The 19033-nt window shown below is 36.9% G+C and overlaps 1 protein-coding gene across 7 annotated transcripts in view; it reads right to left on the reverse strand.

Moving 5' to 3' along the window:
- LOC105483204 (chimerin 1) overlaps positions 1-19033 on the reverse strand; it is a 199196-nt gene that overhangs the window by 122766 nt on the left and 57397 nt on the right. For 6 of the 7 annotated variants that reach the window (XM_071072969.1, XM_011743917.2, XM_071072970.1 and 3 more), the window contains one exon: positions 17878-17933. In XM_071072969.1, the coding sequence (XP_070929070.1) occupies positions 17878-17933 (56 nt within the window). Of the gene's footprint in view, positions 1-2859; positions 2913-17877; positions 17934-19033 lie in introns of all 7 variants that reach the window. The other variant, XM_011743918.2, reaches the window with a different exon arrangement.

A 19033-nucleotide genomic window follows, 5' to 3' on the forward strand; every position in this document is an offset into this window, starting at 1 on the left:
CTACTGAACCTAATAGGGTAGAGAAGTTTTTCTTCCTCTACAATAGCATTTAGATGTTTTGCTGATATCTAAGGTATGATTACTTCAGTGATTTGGAATCATCTTTTCAAACTCAGAGACAATATAACATTACTTGGATAATTAAATTAAGGAATTCATAATATAAAAATGATTATTAATAACCCCAAATTAATTTACTTGCAAATACATCAAATGAGGAATTTCAAGTGTTACATACTATAGGAAAAACATCTTTATGCTTACACAAACATTTATATGCTTGTTTCTAAGTTTTATAAATTAATAAGAAACTATTTACAGACTAAAACTGGTTGAACTCAATGTAACTAAGATATGTTTTAAAATGAGTACTTGTACTGAATTATATGCTTCACTTTCTCTAATTTTCTGTATTTAGTAGTTAACATTTTTTCATGATACCATAAAATGGGTAGGAAAAATGAGAAGAAAAATGATTTCTAACTGAAAATAAAAGGTACCTATAAAATGTTTTACCACACAAACAAACAAACAAACAAAAACCCTAAGGTCTCCAACCACCTAAATGGACTCCCTCTTGACCAAACGGGGCCCCAAAGAAACCTGAAAAACTGAATTTCTAGCCATGATGGGAAGAGACGTTGAACACACCTCCTCATACCCCCCTCCCTTTTGGTGTTTAGGCACAACTGACCAGCATTAACACTGAAATAGAGATCATAAGGCTGACAACACAGACTGTGGCAATAAGATACCAAATTCCAATCCAGCTCTGGTATGGTATCATATGACAGATAGCAGATTCTAAAGGAGATACAAATATTTTATCCCAAAATATATTTCTTTGACATATTTTGAAAAGGCCCTGCAAAGCCATCCCTTGTGGGGGAATTTGCAACTGTGGAGAATTTCCATTAATACATCCAGGCCTTCCCTTTCTAGGTCTTTCCTGGACCTAGGAGTGATTAAATGAGAATGTGACACCTTTAAGGTCTAAAAGAGACATTTACCATCTTTTCTCTCCAAAGGCTACTATCCAGAGGCTTCATCTACATAACAAGAACCTTGGTCTCCACAACTCCCTCTACCTTAACTCAAGCATTTCTTTCTATTGACTTCAAGTCTTTAAGCAAAGTTTAACTCTTTCAACCAACTGCCAATCAAAAAATATCTGAATCCACCTATGACTATAACACTTCAAGATATACCACCTCTTTAGGCTGAACCAATGTTCTTCCATGTATGGATTTATGATTTTACCCATAATTTCTGTCTCCCTAAAATGTATAAATGTGAACTAACCCAGCTGCCTCAGGCACATTTTCTTACAAGCTCTTGAGAGCTCTGGGCCTTAGTTACTCATATTGGCTCAGAATGAATTTTAAAATATTTTACAGTGTTTGGTTTTTCTGTTAACAATAACATAGTTTGCATAAATGCTACATGCTATTTCACTGGAGAAAAAAACCTTTAAGTTAATCTACCATTATTGAATGTGGCATAAAATACATAGTACAATATAGGAATTCAATAAATAACTGAACAGATCATTTTACAATATTTAAAATATCAATGAAATTCATTAAATTAACATTTACTGTGCAGTTTTACCCACAATGAACTACTTTCATTTTTTTTTTTCTTTTGTGAGACAAGGTCTCACTCTGTCACCCAGGCTGGAGTGCAGTGGGGATCACAGCTCACTGCAACCTTGAATTCTGGGGCTCAAGCAATCCTCCTACCTCAGACCCCTGAGTAGCTGGGACTACAGGCACATGCCACCACACCAAGCTGATTATTTTTTTAAATTTTGTAGAGATGGGTGTGAAAGAAAAATAAATTATCAGGACCCCCAAATCACTAAGCCAAAGGGAAAAGTCAAGCTGAGAACTGCATCAGGCAAACCTGCCTCTCATTTAATCCTCTTGACTTTCACCCTGGTAATGTAAATTGATAGCTTATTTTCACAAGTACTGGACAAAGGACAGAACTCCAAGTCATTCCTGTGCCAACCTGAGACAAATGCATGTCTGACTGCTTGCTCTGATGGAAAAATGCAGATTCACTGAGCTAGACAAAGGCATAAGTGACTATTGCCCTATTCCCCCTCGCAAGGTAAATTGTGTATTTGGTGAAAGTCTGATCAAAGACTCAAGAATGCAACCATTTGTCTCTTGTCTACCTACACCTTTTTGAAATTCCTTCCTCCTTCCTCAATATCTGCCCTTTCCCCTTTAAATACTGATGCCCTCACAATCATCTTTAGAGAAAGGCACAGACTCCTGCCTCCCAAGCACACGACCTTAACTCTGTCAAAATAAACTTTCTAAATTAATTAAGACCTGTCTCACATACTTTTGGTTTACATGGGATTTTGCCACATTGCCAAGACTGGTCTTGAACTCCTGGGCTCAAGCAATCCTCTTGCTTTGGCCTCCCAAAATGTTATGATTACAGGCGTGAGCCACCATGCTAGGCCTATTTTCCTCATACATAAACATTTTAATCTAATTCACTACATTATATTTTTTCAAATTAAAGTCTGACTTCTTATATCTTATTTTCAACAAAGACAATAAAAGCTTTTTTAATGTAGAAGTATTTTGCTCTCCACAGGAAATTTGAAAACAGTAGAAATAAACAATAAAAGTATTATAAATGTTAATTCCCTTCTCTTCTCCCTAACAATGTTATTTCTTTTAGTAAGGAAACTTTTCCAAGGCTACAGTTCAAGACAGTAGTCCAAAAAAAAAAAAAAAAAAAAAAAAACCCCAAAAAACCACAACAACAAAACTCTGCAGGTAATGCCACTAAAACATTTATAAAATTTCAAAAATGTTTAACGTTGTTCTTGCCTACAGCAGTAGTGATCTGGTCAGAAATCAAAGGAATCATTATCTTCTTTCTTCACCCTGTGAAAAATGATACACATAGGCAGGCAATTCAGCATTTTAAACCTAGTCTGGAAGTCTATATGATGCTTCTTAAAAGCTAGCACATTACATACATAAAACAATATGACTACACTGACAAAATAATACTTTTTTTCAGGTAACAATCTAGAGAATATGTATATAAAGATTATACATTAAAAAAATAAGTATTCTCAACTGAAGATTTGGTTCTGCATTGTACTTCAAAATGGCTCAGTTGTCTGGAGAGGGAGAAAGGGAAAAGGAAGAACAATATGCACTTCATATTTGCTATCTACAGAGTTATATTCCGAATTAAAGGCTAGTAAGTCAGTCAGCATTCAACTCTAGCTTTGGATCTATTTTAATTTCTTATACTAAAGTAAGGAAGGAGGAAGGGCAGGGAGGAAGAGAAACAGAAGCCACTGCCACTGCCTCGTGGCTTAGGAAAATAATCATAGTAATTCTATATATACACTGCTATCACATTTTAAATCAAAATTAGAACTGAATAACAAACTTTACAAGTTTCTTATAAATTATTCATCATATTAAGATACAGTTATATTTAAGTGAAAAAATCAAAGTAAGGGATCTGTTGTTTAAAGAGAATTCACAAAGGAAAATTATGACTCATACGTATATAAAAATAAACACATTAAAGCTTAATTGTAATCATTAATGAGGGGATCAGGCAGATGATATAATCAGTTCAAAAGATAATCTGAAGAACAGACACATTTATAAATTAGAAATTTTGAAATGAATGTGCAAATAAGGGCAAAATGAGTTTTTCCACAATGGTAGGCATGGCAGAGGTATATGACTGAAACTTCGCTGAACAAGGCAAAATGTACATGTCTATAAATGCATTACTACCAGTTATCTACAAGTTACAGAGTTTAAAATAAGCCAAAGCCAATGAAAGACTAGAAACAGATAACCTGGGAAAATGTGCTGCATGCAGACAATGCAGTTCTCCATTGAAACACATATTTCACTATGTTTTCTAAATTATTTTTCTCACTGCACTTTAAGCCATAGAAAATATCAATATGGTAACAGCTAAGCTTCAACTTACAATAAATCAATAAAGTTTAAACTTACAAAATCTTCAAGAAAAAAACTGAGTAGCAGCAAAGTGGAGGAATACTTATCAAAGAGCTACATAGAGTTGGAAGTGACTTACAGGTGAAAAATCAGGAAAATGAGAATCAGATATGTTATGAAACTTACACAGATTGTTTTACTTTTATTACTCCATTTGTAGTAAGCAGACTTTCAGATACCTGCCTTCCTACTCAGTGCTATATCATTCTAGTTACCAGAACTAGAAATGCAGCTTGTTTTTCATTGTGTTTTCCATTTTCTCAAAGAAAACCATTAACCTTCAGCATGCCAAGTAAGTTAGCTCACTATGATCAAATTTTACTAATTCAATAAAGAATATTTAAAAGTTTTTTCTTTAAGACTCTATAAATACTACTTAATAACTTGCAGAGTCCAGACATGGTGGCTGATGTCTATAATCCTAGCCCTTTGGGAGGCCAAGGCAGGCAGATCACCTGAGGTCAGAAGTTCAAGACCAGCTTGGCCAACATGGTGAAACCCTGCCTCTACAAAAATTAGCCACGCATGGTGGTCCGTGCCTGTAGTCTGAGCTACTCAGGAGGCTGAGGCACAAGAATCACTTCAACTCAGGAGGTGGAGGTTGCAGTGAGCTGAGATCGCGCCACTGCACTCCAGCCTGGGTGACAGAGTGAGACTCTATTTTAAAAAAAGGAAAAAACTTGAGAAAAACCTTTGCGAAAAACTCAGCTTCTTAAGATTACTTTTTTGGTTTTCAGTTTTCAAAAAATCAGACTGCATTGGAAAAGGATAATACATAAGTTTGATAATTCAAACGTCTTTGTATTCACTATTTTCCTATCTTAGATTCAAGTAACCAGTAGTGGTTAAGGTGTGGAAACTACTAATCTGTTTATTTAACTGGTAAGAAGTTCCTTTTGGAATTGTCACTGTGATCTTCAGTTTTACAAATGTGTGTCTACATTAGGACACTACAGACTTTGACTCCAATGCATATCTTACTACTTGTTTGTGAACTCTGATGTGTGTTTTCCTCTTAGTGATGGGGTAGTCTCTCTCTGGAGAGTGGCTATAAATTCAAGCCTGGCCCTAACAGGGTTCCAGGGGAAGTGGTGGTCACGGATGTACATAGCTTGTCTTTCACAGGATGCTTTTTTATCCAGTTGATGGCCTAATGCCTAAGTCTCTGACCCATGACCAGGTGTCCCTCTCACAGGAAACTTGTTTATACCAGCAGATACACTTGTGGCTCTTGTCTGACCTGTGTCCAATTTATTTCTCCCAAGATAGCCACTTTCTAGGAGAGCCCTGACCAGGAGAGTCAGGTATGGATTAGTCAGGTGAGACACAGAGAAGGAAACACAAAAAAGCAAAGTGCATGACACAACAGAAGCAGTGTATTACTCGGTGATTATTGCAGAGAAGAGGACAGCACACCTCAAAATGCCAGAAAAGTGAGGAAGCCACCTGCATGCTCAACCAGCAGGTCAGATCACAAGAGAGAAAAGAAGAGATCAAAGCACTTTATTACGACCCAGGGTGTTACCAGCGGGCTTACAGAAAGCAGGCATGAGCTCCATGGAGTCATGCTATGGCTCAGAGGTGGTCAATGAGACATATCTGGGCAGCCCATGCAGGGTATGGGGGTTAGAGGGGGCAAGTCAAGTAGGTTGCACCTAGCTGGCCCGAAGGGAGGTCAACAAAGGAGGCTGCATAAGGCAAATATCTGGATCGGCAACATTAAGAAACTGGCAGGGGGAAGGGAAATAGAAACTGTGTCAAGGGTGACTAAGCCCTGTTTCTGGTATGAAAAAGTCCAACTTAATATTCAAGATGGATGCCTAGGTAGCAAACAATTATAGGAATTTACTACAGCTGAATTTTAAACAGGAGCAAAAGACAGCACTAAAAGACCACTTCAAAAGAAATATATAGCCAAAAAAAAAAAAAAAAAAGCCTTTGAGTGATAGGATGATTTTTAAATAAATGGTTGGTTTCAATAATTCACAGCTATCACTCAGCATTCATATAAAATGCTTCTATCTGCAAAACATATTATAAGTGTTAAATAACAGATTATCACAACACCAAGATATATGAGCATGTGAATCTATTTTTTTGGAACCAAAATAGGCTGTGTGAGCACATAGTGCAACCAGTGGCCAAATTCTAATTTCAATTAGAGTGCTTTCCTCCCACTCCTGTGCCAAACTCAATGCTCCCACCGAGCAGAACATGTCCTCTAAAAAGGACTAAGTATAAAACAAGCACACTGTACCTCCCATCCATTCAATTAAGAAGTCTTTATTAAGCACCTACTATGTGTCAAGCACTGTTCCAGGAACCTGGGAAATACTGATAAACAAAACAGACCAAAATTGCCACCTGCATGGAGCTTCCATTCTATTAAGAGAAAACAGCAATAAACAATAATAAGTAAGTGAACTATATAGCATGTAACAAAAGGAAAAAGTGTTGTGAAGATAAGACGAAGTAGAACAGGAAAAGACTGGGAATGCTGGGGGGATGATAAAGTATAATTCTTAACATAGTGGTCACAATGGGCCTCGCTGGGAAGATTTGAAGGATATGAACGAATGAGCCAAGTGTGTATCAGAGAGAACATTCCAGGAAGAGGAGTCAGCGGGAGGGCTGAGAAAGGATCACACCTGCTGTATCTGAGGAGCGTGAAGACTGGTGGGGCTGAAGCAGAAAGGGGGCAGAGAAGAGGAGGCAAGGAAGTAGTAAGACATGAGTTAGAGATAACTTTATAATGCATTGTGAAGGTTTGGCTTTTACTCTGAGTGAAAGGGAAAGCCAATGGAGAGTTCTGAGCAGATGAGTGACATGAGCTGACTGTGGTTTCAAAAAGATTACTCTGTGCTGGGAATAGACTATCAGGGGAAAGATCAGTTAAGAACTAGCTCAGTAATCCTCCTGAGGGATTACTGTGTGGTAAGGTAGGATAATTTACTATGACAAATCAACCTAAATATATAATAACTAGACACAACATAAGTTTATTACTTGTTTATATAACATTCCTGTATATGTACTCAGGTTGGCAAGACAACTGTCCTACATCCATATCCCCTCCATCTTGTAGCTACACCGTCTCCTTGTGGAGATGTTTTTATCTGAATGCAAGCAGGATTTAAATTGGCAAAAAGTTTTAATGGGTCCAGCATTAAAGTGAATGTCTGTTCCACTAGAGAAAACTGTCAAATTGACATAAGTACCTAAAAGAGGCTGGGGAAATTTAGGCTAGCCAGGTTTCCAAAGAAAGGAAGACTGGATTTTGCTGAGTATCTCACAGTTTCCACAGTTCATCCTCAACTGGTAGCCATGAAAACAGGTAACTACTAAAAGTTAGTGATATGGTTTAGATCTGTGTCTCCACCCAATCTCCTGTTGAATTGAAATCCCCAGTGTTGGAGGTGGGGACTGGTGGGAGGTGATTGGATTACGGGGGTGGATTTGGATCTCTGGTATTGTTCTTGTGATAGAGTTCTCACATCATCTGGTTGTTTAAAAGTGTGTGGCGCCTGCCCGCTCTCTGTCTTCCTCCTGCTGTGGCCATGTGAAGATGCCTGCTCTGGCTTTGCCTTTCACCACAAGTAAAGGTTTCCTGAGGCCTCCCAAGCCATGCTTCCTATACAGCCTGTGGAACTATGAGCCAATTAAACATCTCCTTTCTCTGTGTATTACCCAGTCTCAGGCATTTCTTTATAGCAATATGAGAACAGACTAATACAGTTAGGATTCTGGACATATTCTGAAGGTAGACCCAATATGATCTCCTAATTTTGATCTGGGCAACTAGAATTAAGTAACTGCCATCAATTGAGATATGGAAGGCTGTGGTAATAGAAGGTTCTGTTCTGAACATGCTATTTCTGTTTGAGATGTCTATTAGACATACGAGAGGGGATGTAGAGTAGGAAATTGGATATATATGTGTGTGTGTATGTGTGTGTGTGTGTGTGTGTGTGTGTGTGTATGTGTGTGTGTCTGGGAGAAAGGACTGGACATATAAAGAAATGTAAGTCACATTAAAACCTGAAACTGGTAAGATCATAATAAAGTAAATATAGGTAGAGAAGAAAAGAGGAGAGGATTTGGGGGCACCCCAAAATCAAGAGATCAGGTTGAAGTAGCACCAGAGAAATAGACTGTGGGGCAAGAGAAAAAACAAAAGAATGTAGTATCCTGGAAACGAAGTAAGGAAAATGTATCAAGGCAGAGAAGGTCATCACTTGTATCAGATGCTCCTAATGGGATGATGAGAGAAAAACCAACTATTAGATTTGTATGTATGTGGAAGTCAGTGCTGACCTCACCAAAGCAGTTCCGCTTGGAGTGGCAGTTGGTAAAGGTCTAAGTGCAGACAGCAAGTACAGACAACACTTTGAAATATTTTCTACAAAAGAAAGCAAAGAAATTGAGCGAGGCAAATAGAGAAAGCAGGGTCAAGAGAACTTTTTAAGATAGGAGAAATAATAGGATATTTGTGGGCTGACAAAAACGATCTTGTAGAAAGGGAAAAGCTGTCGATGGTGGAGGAAAGGACAGAATTGCTAGGATTATGTCTTTAAGCAGATGAGAGGAAATGAGGTTCAGTATAGTGAAGAGCTGGTTATCTTCTATGAAGATAAGCAAGAATGCAGAGCATACAGACACAAACGCTGATGGTTGGGTGGATGTGATGGTGGGAGTTTGTGGAAGTTCCCTTCTGATGGCCCAGACAACACAGCAAGATTCTGTATCTTAAAAAGATATTAAAAGTTAAAAAAAAAAAAAAAAAAAAAAAGCAGGGGTAAAGTAGGATATAAAATTATGAGCTGAAAATTAGGAGAGGGAGTCAGGTATCAGAGCAGTGGTCCCCAAACCTTTTTGGCACCAGGTACCAGTTTCGTGGAAGACAATTTTTCTACAGACCGGGGTCAGAGGTAAGGGGATGGTTTTGGAATGATTCACACACATTACATTTAGTGTGCACTTTATTTCTATTATTATTACATTGTAATATATAATGAAATAATTATATGATGCATCATAATGTAGAATCAGTGGAAGCCCTGAGCTTGTTTTCTTGCATCTAAACAGTCCCATCTGGGGATAACGGGAGACAGTGACATATCATCAGGCATTAGATTCTCATAAGAAGTGTGCAACCTAGATCCCTTGCATGGGCAGTTCACAATAGGGGTCACACTCCTATGAGAATCTAATGCCACTACTGATCTGACAGGAGGCAGAGCTCAGGCAGTAATGTGAGCGATGGGGAGTAGCTATAAACACAGATGAAGCTTCACTTGCTCACTTGCCTGCTGCTCACCTCTTGTTGTGGTGCCCAGTACCTAACAGGCCACAAGACAGTACCAGTCTGTGGCACGGGGGTTGGGGACCCCTGTATTAGAGGTTTGAGAAGAGAGAAAGGGTGTGACATGAATAAAGGCAGTACAGGGAGCATTAAGTACCAACTTGAAGTTCAGAAATTCTGAAATATTTCATTGTCCTCCAGCCATACTGTTACTTGGCAGAATGTACAGAATAGGCAGAGACAGCAATAGGGTTGCAGTTTTGCCAAGCAAGTATGACATGAGAGAAGATTAGGAGAGTTGACTGGTTCCTGAAAATCTACTAGACTCCCATGCAACCCATGACCATCTTGTCACCAAGTCCTGAGAATTCTACTGCTTTAAATATTCCCGTTTCCTAATCCCTCTTGACTATTCTCAGAACCAGTGTCTTATAGGTTCTTTCCACTTATCACAAGGACTATCATAATAGCCTCCTAAACTAGTTTTTTTGTCTCTAAAATATCCATCCTCTTCCCTGAAGCCAGATGTTCTTTCTAAGCCTAATCAATCATGTTTTTCTCCTGCTTAAAATACTTTCACTTCTATAGTCTAAACTCTAAGCTTAGGACATAGAACCCTTTATTACTAATGCCTGGTTAGCTTTCCAGACTTATCTTTTACCACTCTCCCACAAGTACTCTGCCCTTGGCCAGAGAAGCTGCATACATATGTATCAAGGTAAGTACTACCAACTCTGTGCTTCAATGCTAAGTAAAGGTTGAGCTACTGCTCCATTCCCCACCTAGATTGGAAGCTCCTTCAGGACAGGGATCTTGCTTTATTTGATTTGAAACCTGAGGGCCTGGGAGATGGCAGCCCCTCCAAGAATTTTGATTGAATAAACAAATACACACGTGACAGAAAGAACCAGAGCATCTCTAACAGATATAGGTATTAATGCACACATTTTGTAAGCCATATTATAAGAACATTGTATTGAAAAATAAATTAGACAAAGATATCTCATTCATTCATTTCACTCTACAAGCATTTAACAACCTATACTACACACCAGTCAGCATACCTAGGTGCTGAACATAATCTGCTTGCGGGAGACAAGTGAGTAAAATGATTACAGTCAATTTCCTACTTCTATAAGTAGGTCTGAAGAAAAATATTTTTAAAACATGTGTTGGCCTGGCACGGTGGCTCACGCCTATAATCCCAGCACTTTGGGAAGCTGAAACAGGAGGATCGCTTGAGCCCACAAGTTCAAGACAAGCCTGGGGAACATAGTAAGACCTTGTCTCTACAACAAAACAAAACAAAACAAAAAAACCAGGCATGGTGGTGCACACCTGCAATCCCAGCTTCTCAGGAGGCTGAGGTAGAAGGATCACTTGAGCCTGGCAGCGCAAGGCTGCAGTGAGCTAAAATTGGGCCATGGCACTCCAGCCCAGGCAACAGAGCAAGAATCTGTACCTAAAAAAAATATTAAAAGTAAATAAAAATAAAACATGTGCTACCAAAATACATACTCAGTATTCCTCTAATTGGTATTGTAATTAGAACTTGAATACAGTGTAAATTGTGTCATTTTATCTACATTTCTCATTACATTAATAGCACTGACTTGCGTACATTTTGTCCAGCCTCAGTCTACTTTACCCATTTAGCCTAGAGAAAGACAACCTCATTGTTACCATAATGTGCACCTGTACTCAAAAATGCTATCCAGGCCGGGTGCGGTGGCTCACGCCTGTAATTACAGCATTTTGGGAGGCTGAGGTGGGCAGATCACAAGGTCAGGAGATTGAGACCATCCTAACACGGTGAAACCCCGTCTCTACTAAAAAAATACAAAAAAATTAGCCAGGCATGGTGGCGGGGGCCTGTAGTCCCAGCTACTCAGGACGCTGAGGCTGGAGAACGGCATGAAACCGGGAGGTGGAGCTTGCAGTGAGGCAAGATGGAGCTACTGCACTTCAGCCTGGGCAAAAGAGCGAGACTCCGTCTCAAAAAAAAAAAAAAAAAAAAAAAAAATGCTATCCAACTCCCTGTAATACTATCTTGAAAAATGTATCATAGGGAATAGAAATTTGGTTTTATGTGTTTAAAAAAAAATCACTACATTTCCCACTGTGTGGATAGCAGGAGAAAAAATGCGTCCACTTTGAAGGTCCATGTTTAATAATGGTCAGATGCCAAATACACTGTATTAATATCAGTGAACAAAAGATATGGAGCTTCTCTCATATCTCCATCTGAATTAGATAGATTTTATACCTATGTAATAAATAGATATAGTTTATACCTATGTAATTTATACCTGTGTGTACTCGGTCACTCTATACACATACACGTGTGTGCGTGTGTGCACACAGACACACACATATATATACATATATACATTTACTTGAATTCAACCAGGTGCTTAACATGAAATAACAAACAGACTATAAGCTGTGAATATGTAAGGATAGTTACAATGTACAAGGAGAGTCAGTCACAGTAAATCTTTTCATTCTGAACAGCATTCCTTGCCCACCAATTTAGTCATTAAAACATGACGGCTATTTTTTGGAGAAAAAAATATAAATATTTTAAAATATAAACAAACATAGAATATTTACAAAAAATTTATATTTTTGTGAAACATAAATATTTCACAAAATATTGTGAAAAGTTAATACAATAAATATTTTTTATATTACAAAGTGGAAATGATGAATACATTGCTCAATTTAAGTAGGAAAACGTCACTTGTACAATTTGCTTTTCTGGTTTTTCAATGCTTTCATGCCTGCTTTTAACCAAAGGAGAGAATACAACTGGTCTAGTTCCTCAGGGGATAGCAGCATTCAATCAATCATAGAGGAAAGGTAAATAAAAAGAAATTATTTTCAGAGACTCTAACATCCATCTATTCCTCCAATATCTTATTCTATCTTGTGTCTCTGCATCAGGGTGAATCACCAGAAAGCAATCTACTTTGACCACATCAGCTTAGCCCTTTAAAAGTCAGTTCCATTGATTTATCATACCTTAATGTCATGCCAAATGAATTTTTTTAAGAACAATTTAATTCAGGAAAAAACTGGATAATACTGGCCTTCAGAGTTTTATATACTTTATAACTGTGAAACACTTTTCACGCAATTATATTGATCCTCAATCAGCATTGCAATCTACTGGCATTTTGCTGTTTTTATTTCCTCAACTTTTCTTTATTCTTTTTATTACATCTTCATTTGTGTGGTTTCAAATTATTTTAAGAAAGGAATGATATAGCTGTTTTTCAATAAAGATAACAGTCTTACTAATAAATACTTCAGGACTTTCCAAAGTACTGCCAATTTCTCACCTTCAGTTTCTCACATACTTAAAAGTATGTCTGAAGAGAACATGAAACAAAATGAAACATCTTATTAAAAAGCATTTTTAAAATTCCCATTACATGCAAATTGTTTAATCATCCTTGATCACAGCATAGTAGCAATGAAAGGCAATAATCAAGTACCTCATACTTATTCTATGCTTACAAATACACAGACTGGAAATCTACATATATCTAAAATGCAACTGGACATTCAAAAGACAATCCCATGAAACTCCTACCTAATTCTCTAAATTGGTTCTCTTTGTAACTAACTATATATTTTCAAAGCTATATTGTGTTTTAAAACAGATGTCACAATGACAAAATCCATTTTAACATTTTTATCAACAGAAAAATAATTATTTTATTACTTTTCTTTTATTTATTTAATATATATATATATTTTTTTTGAGAAAGAGCCTTCCTCTGTTGCCCAGGCTGGAGTGCAGTGGTGCGATCTTGGCTCACCGCAACCTCCATCTCCAGGGTTTAAGCAATTTTCCTGCCCCAGCCTCCTGAGTAGCTGGGACTACAGGCATGTGCCATCATGACCGGCTAATTTTTTGTGTTTTTAGTAGAGATGGGGTTTCACCATGTTGGCCAGGCTAGTCTTGATCTCTTGACCTCGTAATCCACCCACCTCGGCCTCCCAAAGTGCTGGGATTATAGCCGTGAGCCACCACGCCCAGCCGAGAAGTAATTGTTTTTCAATAATGTGTTGTCTAGGAAAGTTATTATGATTCCATATTGCCTAACACAGTCCATACTCAAATTTATCCAATTGTACCCAAAATTTATAGCTTTAAAATATATGTATAAAGTTGAGGACCCGATCAAGGTCCTTGAATCTGATTGCCATGTCTCTTTAGTCTCCTTCAATTTTATATCGTCCCACCACTGTTCTGTTTTGTGTGTGTGTGTGTGATAACGACATGATTTATAAACCCAGGGCAGATGTCTTATGGAATGTACGTACTCTGAACTTGTCCGATTCATACTTTATAATTAGATTTAAGTTAAATAGTTTTGGCAAAAATATTATACAGGTGATACTGTGTGTTTCACTGCATCACTTTAGTAGACACGTGTCAGTTTGTCCCATTACAGGTAATGCTAAGTTTGACCACCAGATCTCTCCACTATAAAGGTATATTTTTCTCTTTGCAATTAACACATAATTGGTGTTGTCATACCTTAAGACCATGTAAATATCCTGTTCACCTACAGCCTTTCACCCAATGGTTTTAACATCCAATGATTGATGATCCTTGCCTGGAGTCAATCATTAGTGCAAATCAGTGATTTTGTAATTTTGTATTTTGTCTACATTTTAAGTGTCATTTCTTCTGTAACGAACAACTTTATATTTCCCCCTTTTCTCTCTTAGTAACAAAGTGAGTTTTTTTTTTTTCAATTTTAAAGTACGATTATGGACTTACAAATTCTCTTTCACATAATGTGTTATAATCCATACCTACCATTATTCTTTTAGATGTTCAAATTGTTTCAAGTTTTGATGGTAGGAAACTTTCAAATAGGCTCCTGTGCCTTTTTGACATGTCCCCATCAGTTTTTGAGCACGTTCTTGCTTTCCGACACAGTATGTTCCAGGACCTCTTTGCCCCCCATTAAGAAATCAGGAACTTCTCTAAGGAACATTGCTTCCTTTTGGTAGGAAACCATATTTGGAACCCAAAATGTACACCCTGGATATATTCATTCTTACTGGGGCTTCTAGGCCCTTTCCTTGGACTGAGATAGAAAACAAATTTTTTAAATCTATGAGTTAATATTAATGCCACCAATTCAAAACTAATACCACAGTACACTTTCTAATTTCATCCCATTCTCCTAATTAATATCTCCTAAGAACCCTGGTTCCCCCTAATCCAGTAAAATTATTTCTTTGCTCTATCCTATATTACAAACAAAATAATTTCAAGATACATGTAGTTAAGGATGGGAGTGAGACTTCTCTAAGTCTGTTTTTATATAGTTGTGACTTTTGAACTATGTAAATGTTCACATGTTGAACATCTGATCATCTACTCCTTATGATAATTGTTTTACTGGTCTCTGGTTTAATCCTTCGGTGCTTCTCTTTTGCAAAAATAAACTATTTTTTTTCTTTTTTGTGGAGAACAGTATCTCGCCATATTGCCAGGCGGGTCTTGAACTCCTGGGTTCAAGCTGTCTTCTCACCTCTGCCTTTTGCAAATTTTGTCCTTAGAATATTTCCCTCTGAGTTTGTACAATCAGAATAATATGTTTAAAAGTTACTTAAGCCAAGAAGTATATGGAAAAACGCTCAGTATCACTAAACATCAGGGAAATGCAAATCAAAACCACAATAAGATATTTTATGTCACCCCAGTTAGTATAGCTACTATCAAAAAGACAAAACAAATGCTGGCAAAGATGCAGAGAAAAGGGAATTCATACACTGATGGTGGGAATGCAAATTAATACAGCCATTACAGAAAATGGTATGGAGGTTCCACCAAAAAACTAAAAATAGAACTACCAATCTCATTACTGGGGTTATATCCAAAGAAAAGGAAATCAGTATTTCAAAGAGGTGTCTGTGTTCTCATGTTTATTGCAGCATTTTTCACAATAGCCAAAACATGGAATCAACCTAAGTGTCCATCCACAGACAAATGGATAAAGAAAATGTGGTTTATTTACACAATGGAATACCATTCAGTCATTAAAAAGAATGAAATCCTGTCATTTGCAGCAACATGGATGAACCTGGAAGACATTATGTTAAATGAAATAAGAAAGGCACAGAAAGATGAATACTGCACATTCTCATTCATATGTGGAAGCTAAATAAATTGATCTCACAGAAGATGAACAAGACAGTGGTATCTAGAGGTTGGGAAGGGTAGAGAAAAGAAAAGGATAGGGAGAGGTTGGTTAATAAATACAAAATTATCCTAGATAAGAGTTACAAATAATTTATTGTATATTTTCAATTAGCTAGAAGAGAGAATTGTGAATGTCTCAACACAAAGAAATTATAAATATTTGAGGTAATGGATATGCTAATAACCCTAATTAATCATTACAGTGTATACATGTATCAAAATATCGCTCTGTACTACACAAATATGTACAATTATTATGTGTCAATTTAAAATATAGTTTTTAAAGCAACTTAAAAGGCCAGGTGCCCTGACTCACACCTGTAATCACAACACTTTAGGAGGCCACAGTGGGTGGATCCTTTGAGTTTAGGAGTTTGAGACCAGCTTGGGCAACATGGCGAAACCCCATCTCTATAAAAAAAATACAAAAATTAGCCAGACATGGTGGCACATGCCCGTAGTTCCAGCTACTTGGGAGGCAGAGGTAGGAATATCACTTGAGCTCAGGAGGTTGAGGTTGCAGTGAGCCAAATCACGCCACTGGACTCTAGCCTGGGTGACAGAGAAAGACTCTGTCTCAAAAAAATAAAAAGTTAAATAAATAAATAAAAGCTATTTAAGTTTATTTTTTTGGTGATTACGTTGTGAATTTGTAAGGCTCATTTGTTCTTGTTTGTTTTGAATTTTAGGGTTCGCTTTTGTGTGTGTGTGTGTGTGTGTGTGTGTGTGTGTGTGTTTGTTTTTGTTTTGAGATGGAGTCTTGCTGTGTTGCCCAGGCTGGAGTACAGTGGTGCGATCTCGGCTCACGGCAACCTCTGCCTCCCAGGTTCAAGCAATTCTGCTGCCTCAGCCTCCCCAGTAGCCGGGATTACAGGCGCCTGCCACCGCAACCAGCTAATTTTTGTATTTTTAGTAGAGACAGGGTTTCACCATGTTGGCCAGGCTGGTCTCAAACTCCTGACTTTGTGATCTGCCTGCCTCAGCCTCCCAAAGTGCTGGGATTACAGGCATGAGCCATCATGCCCGGCTGGGTTTGCTTTTTAAAAATCATTTTTCTTTACCTTTTTTGTTTCAATACATGACCATTTACATGGGTCAAAAGTCACAACTATAAAATCAGAGTTAGAAAAATCTCACTCCCATCCCTATTTCCTCCACAGTGCTCTTCATCCGATCCTTATCATAATTATTTTACTGGTCTCTGGTTTAACCCTTTCTGTGCTTCTCTTTTGCAAAAAATAAACTATATCTATAAATATACTTTTCCTTTTTGTGGAGAACAAGCTCTCACTATGTTGCCCAGGCTGGTCTTGAACTCCTGGGATCAAACTGTTCTCGCCCATGCCTCGCTAAGTGTTGAGATTACTGGCATAAGCTGCTTTGCCTGGCCAGACTACATATTTTTTATTTTCTATTCTTTCATATGAAAAAGGGACCATACTCACTATATCTATATACATTGTATATCTGGAAATCTGTCCATATCAGTACATAGAAATCTTCCTTATTCTTTTTAGTATTCTATTCTATTCAATCCGTTTCCTCTGGACAGACATTTAGGTTTTTTCTGCTATTACTAACAATCCTATAATGAAAAACTTTGAGCATATGTTATTCTATATTTGTACAGGTGGTTCATCAGGATAAATTCCTAGAATTTGGACTGGTAAGTCAAAGGTAGGTGATGGTATAATTTGGTAGATACTACAAAATTCTCATAAAATTACACTGTCACATTCCAGTCAGCAACATAAGTGCCTGTTTCTTCACAGGCTTACCAATTAAGTATATTCTGAGCTTTTAACTTTTGCCAATCTGCAAAGTAAAAATGATCTCTCTGTATATTAATTGGCATTTCTCTTATTATCAATGAAATTTGAACATCTTTACAAATATTGTCATACATCATATCTTTTTTTCGGTGAACTATCCATATCTTTTGTTCATTTTTAAAATCATAAGTTAAACACTTATTTCAATGTAAAAAAGAATTCAATAATCCTATAATGATGGCTTCAAACTTTGTTCTAAAAAAAGAATATTAAACAATGAAAAAACAATGTAAGAACTAACTGAAAAGAATACGAACAACCCTTAAAACTATATCGTCATATTCTATACTGTGTTCCAAACAGTCCACTAAAAAGTGGAAGTTAAATCAAATGAGAAGGATTAAGAAAAATGTATTCAAGTTATAATTTTATGATATCAATTAGTGTTAAGTGGTTTATCTCACAAACAACCAAGTCACTGAAGAAGGTGAAAGTTTGGGAAACAGATGGTTGAGAGACATTTTTTGGTAGCAGTTTCATTACACCCACCTCGCAAGTACAGGTAATTCTTCGAGGATGAGGGGCTTCCTGTTGTAGCTGATATACTGTGAGAAGGTAGAAACAAAAAGTGTCAATGTCCCTTCCATAGAACTTATCAATATATTAGAAATAAAAACCTGGCTGCTTTTTATGTTCACAAGAAAACTGGTATAACCTTATTTATTAAATGGTGTTATGAACAAAACAAAGAAAGTAAACAAAACTACATTTAGTGAAAGCCCAGGAGCAATACAAACAGAAAAATCATAATCCAAATAAGTGTCTTTTTACCTTGTAACAAGTCAGTGCTGGATATTTGGCTCTGTTCTCTGAAATCTGGTCATTTATTTTTCCCAATTCTTTGTGGGGATATTAAAGGATGTCTTTGATATAAACCAATAATGGTTATATATACATATATTTAAAGCATGTTATTGTCAAGCTTGAAACTAAAATCAAGATTTACAGGCTAAATGTAACGGATACACTGTTTTTCTCCCCTATTTATATTGCAAACATCTACCTTCAAAGATAATCTTCCTCTTTCCCTAAAAACAAAAGTTCTGAGCCAAAGTTACCACTGCTTATTCAACTAGGGCAAATATAGCAAAAGAAAGAATTCAGATATTCAAATAACTTGCCAAAAGAGTGAATCATTTTCAGGGCATATGAAAATGTATCAGTGAAAATTATACCGATACCATGACTTCCTTCTAGCCTCACTTCAGACTTTTTTATTTAAAATGAAAAAAGAATGAATAGGATGTGTGGCTACATATGTCTAAGTTTATCTCTTAGAGATTTTTTTCTATTTCTACATATATAATCACATATAATTTAATATTCTAAATACTTAAGATATTTTGTCAACATAACATCAAACTACCCAGTAATCTGGGACCATCAGGTAACAGATGACTCAGATTTCAAAGGGATATCATTACACAGACTCTACTTCTGACCACACTGATTCATCTACATCATAGGAACATATATAGAATAAATGCAATTAGACTATACATATATACACACATACATAATTAGCCTGTGTGTGTATATATAAATGTGTATGTATATATACACTCTCTCTCTCTACACACACACACAGTGAACACACACAGATACAATCACCATGTGTACTTCTATGCAAAGGGGATACAGCACT

This window comes from Macaca nemestrina, chromosome 11 (assembly GCF_043159975.1).
Source record: "Macaca nemestrina isolate mMacNem1 chromosome 11, mMacNem.hap1, whole genome shotgun sequence".
In the NCBI taxonomy this organism is placed as follows: Eukaryota; Metazoa; Chordata; class Mammalia; order Primates; family Cercopithecidae; genus Macaca; species Macaca nemestrina.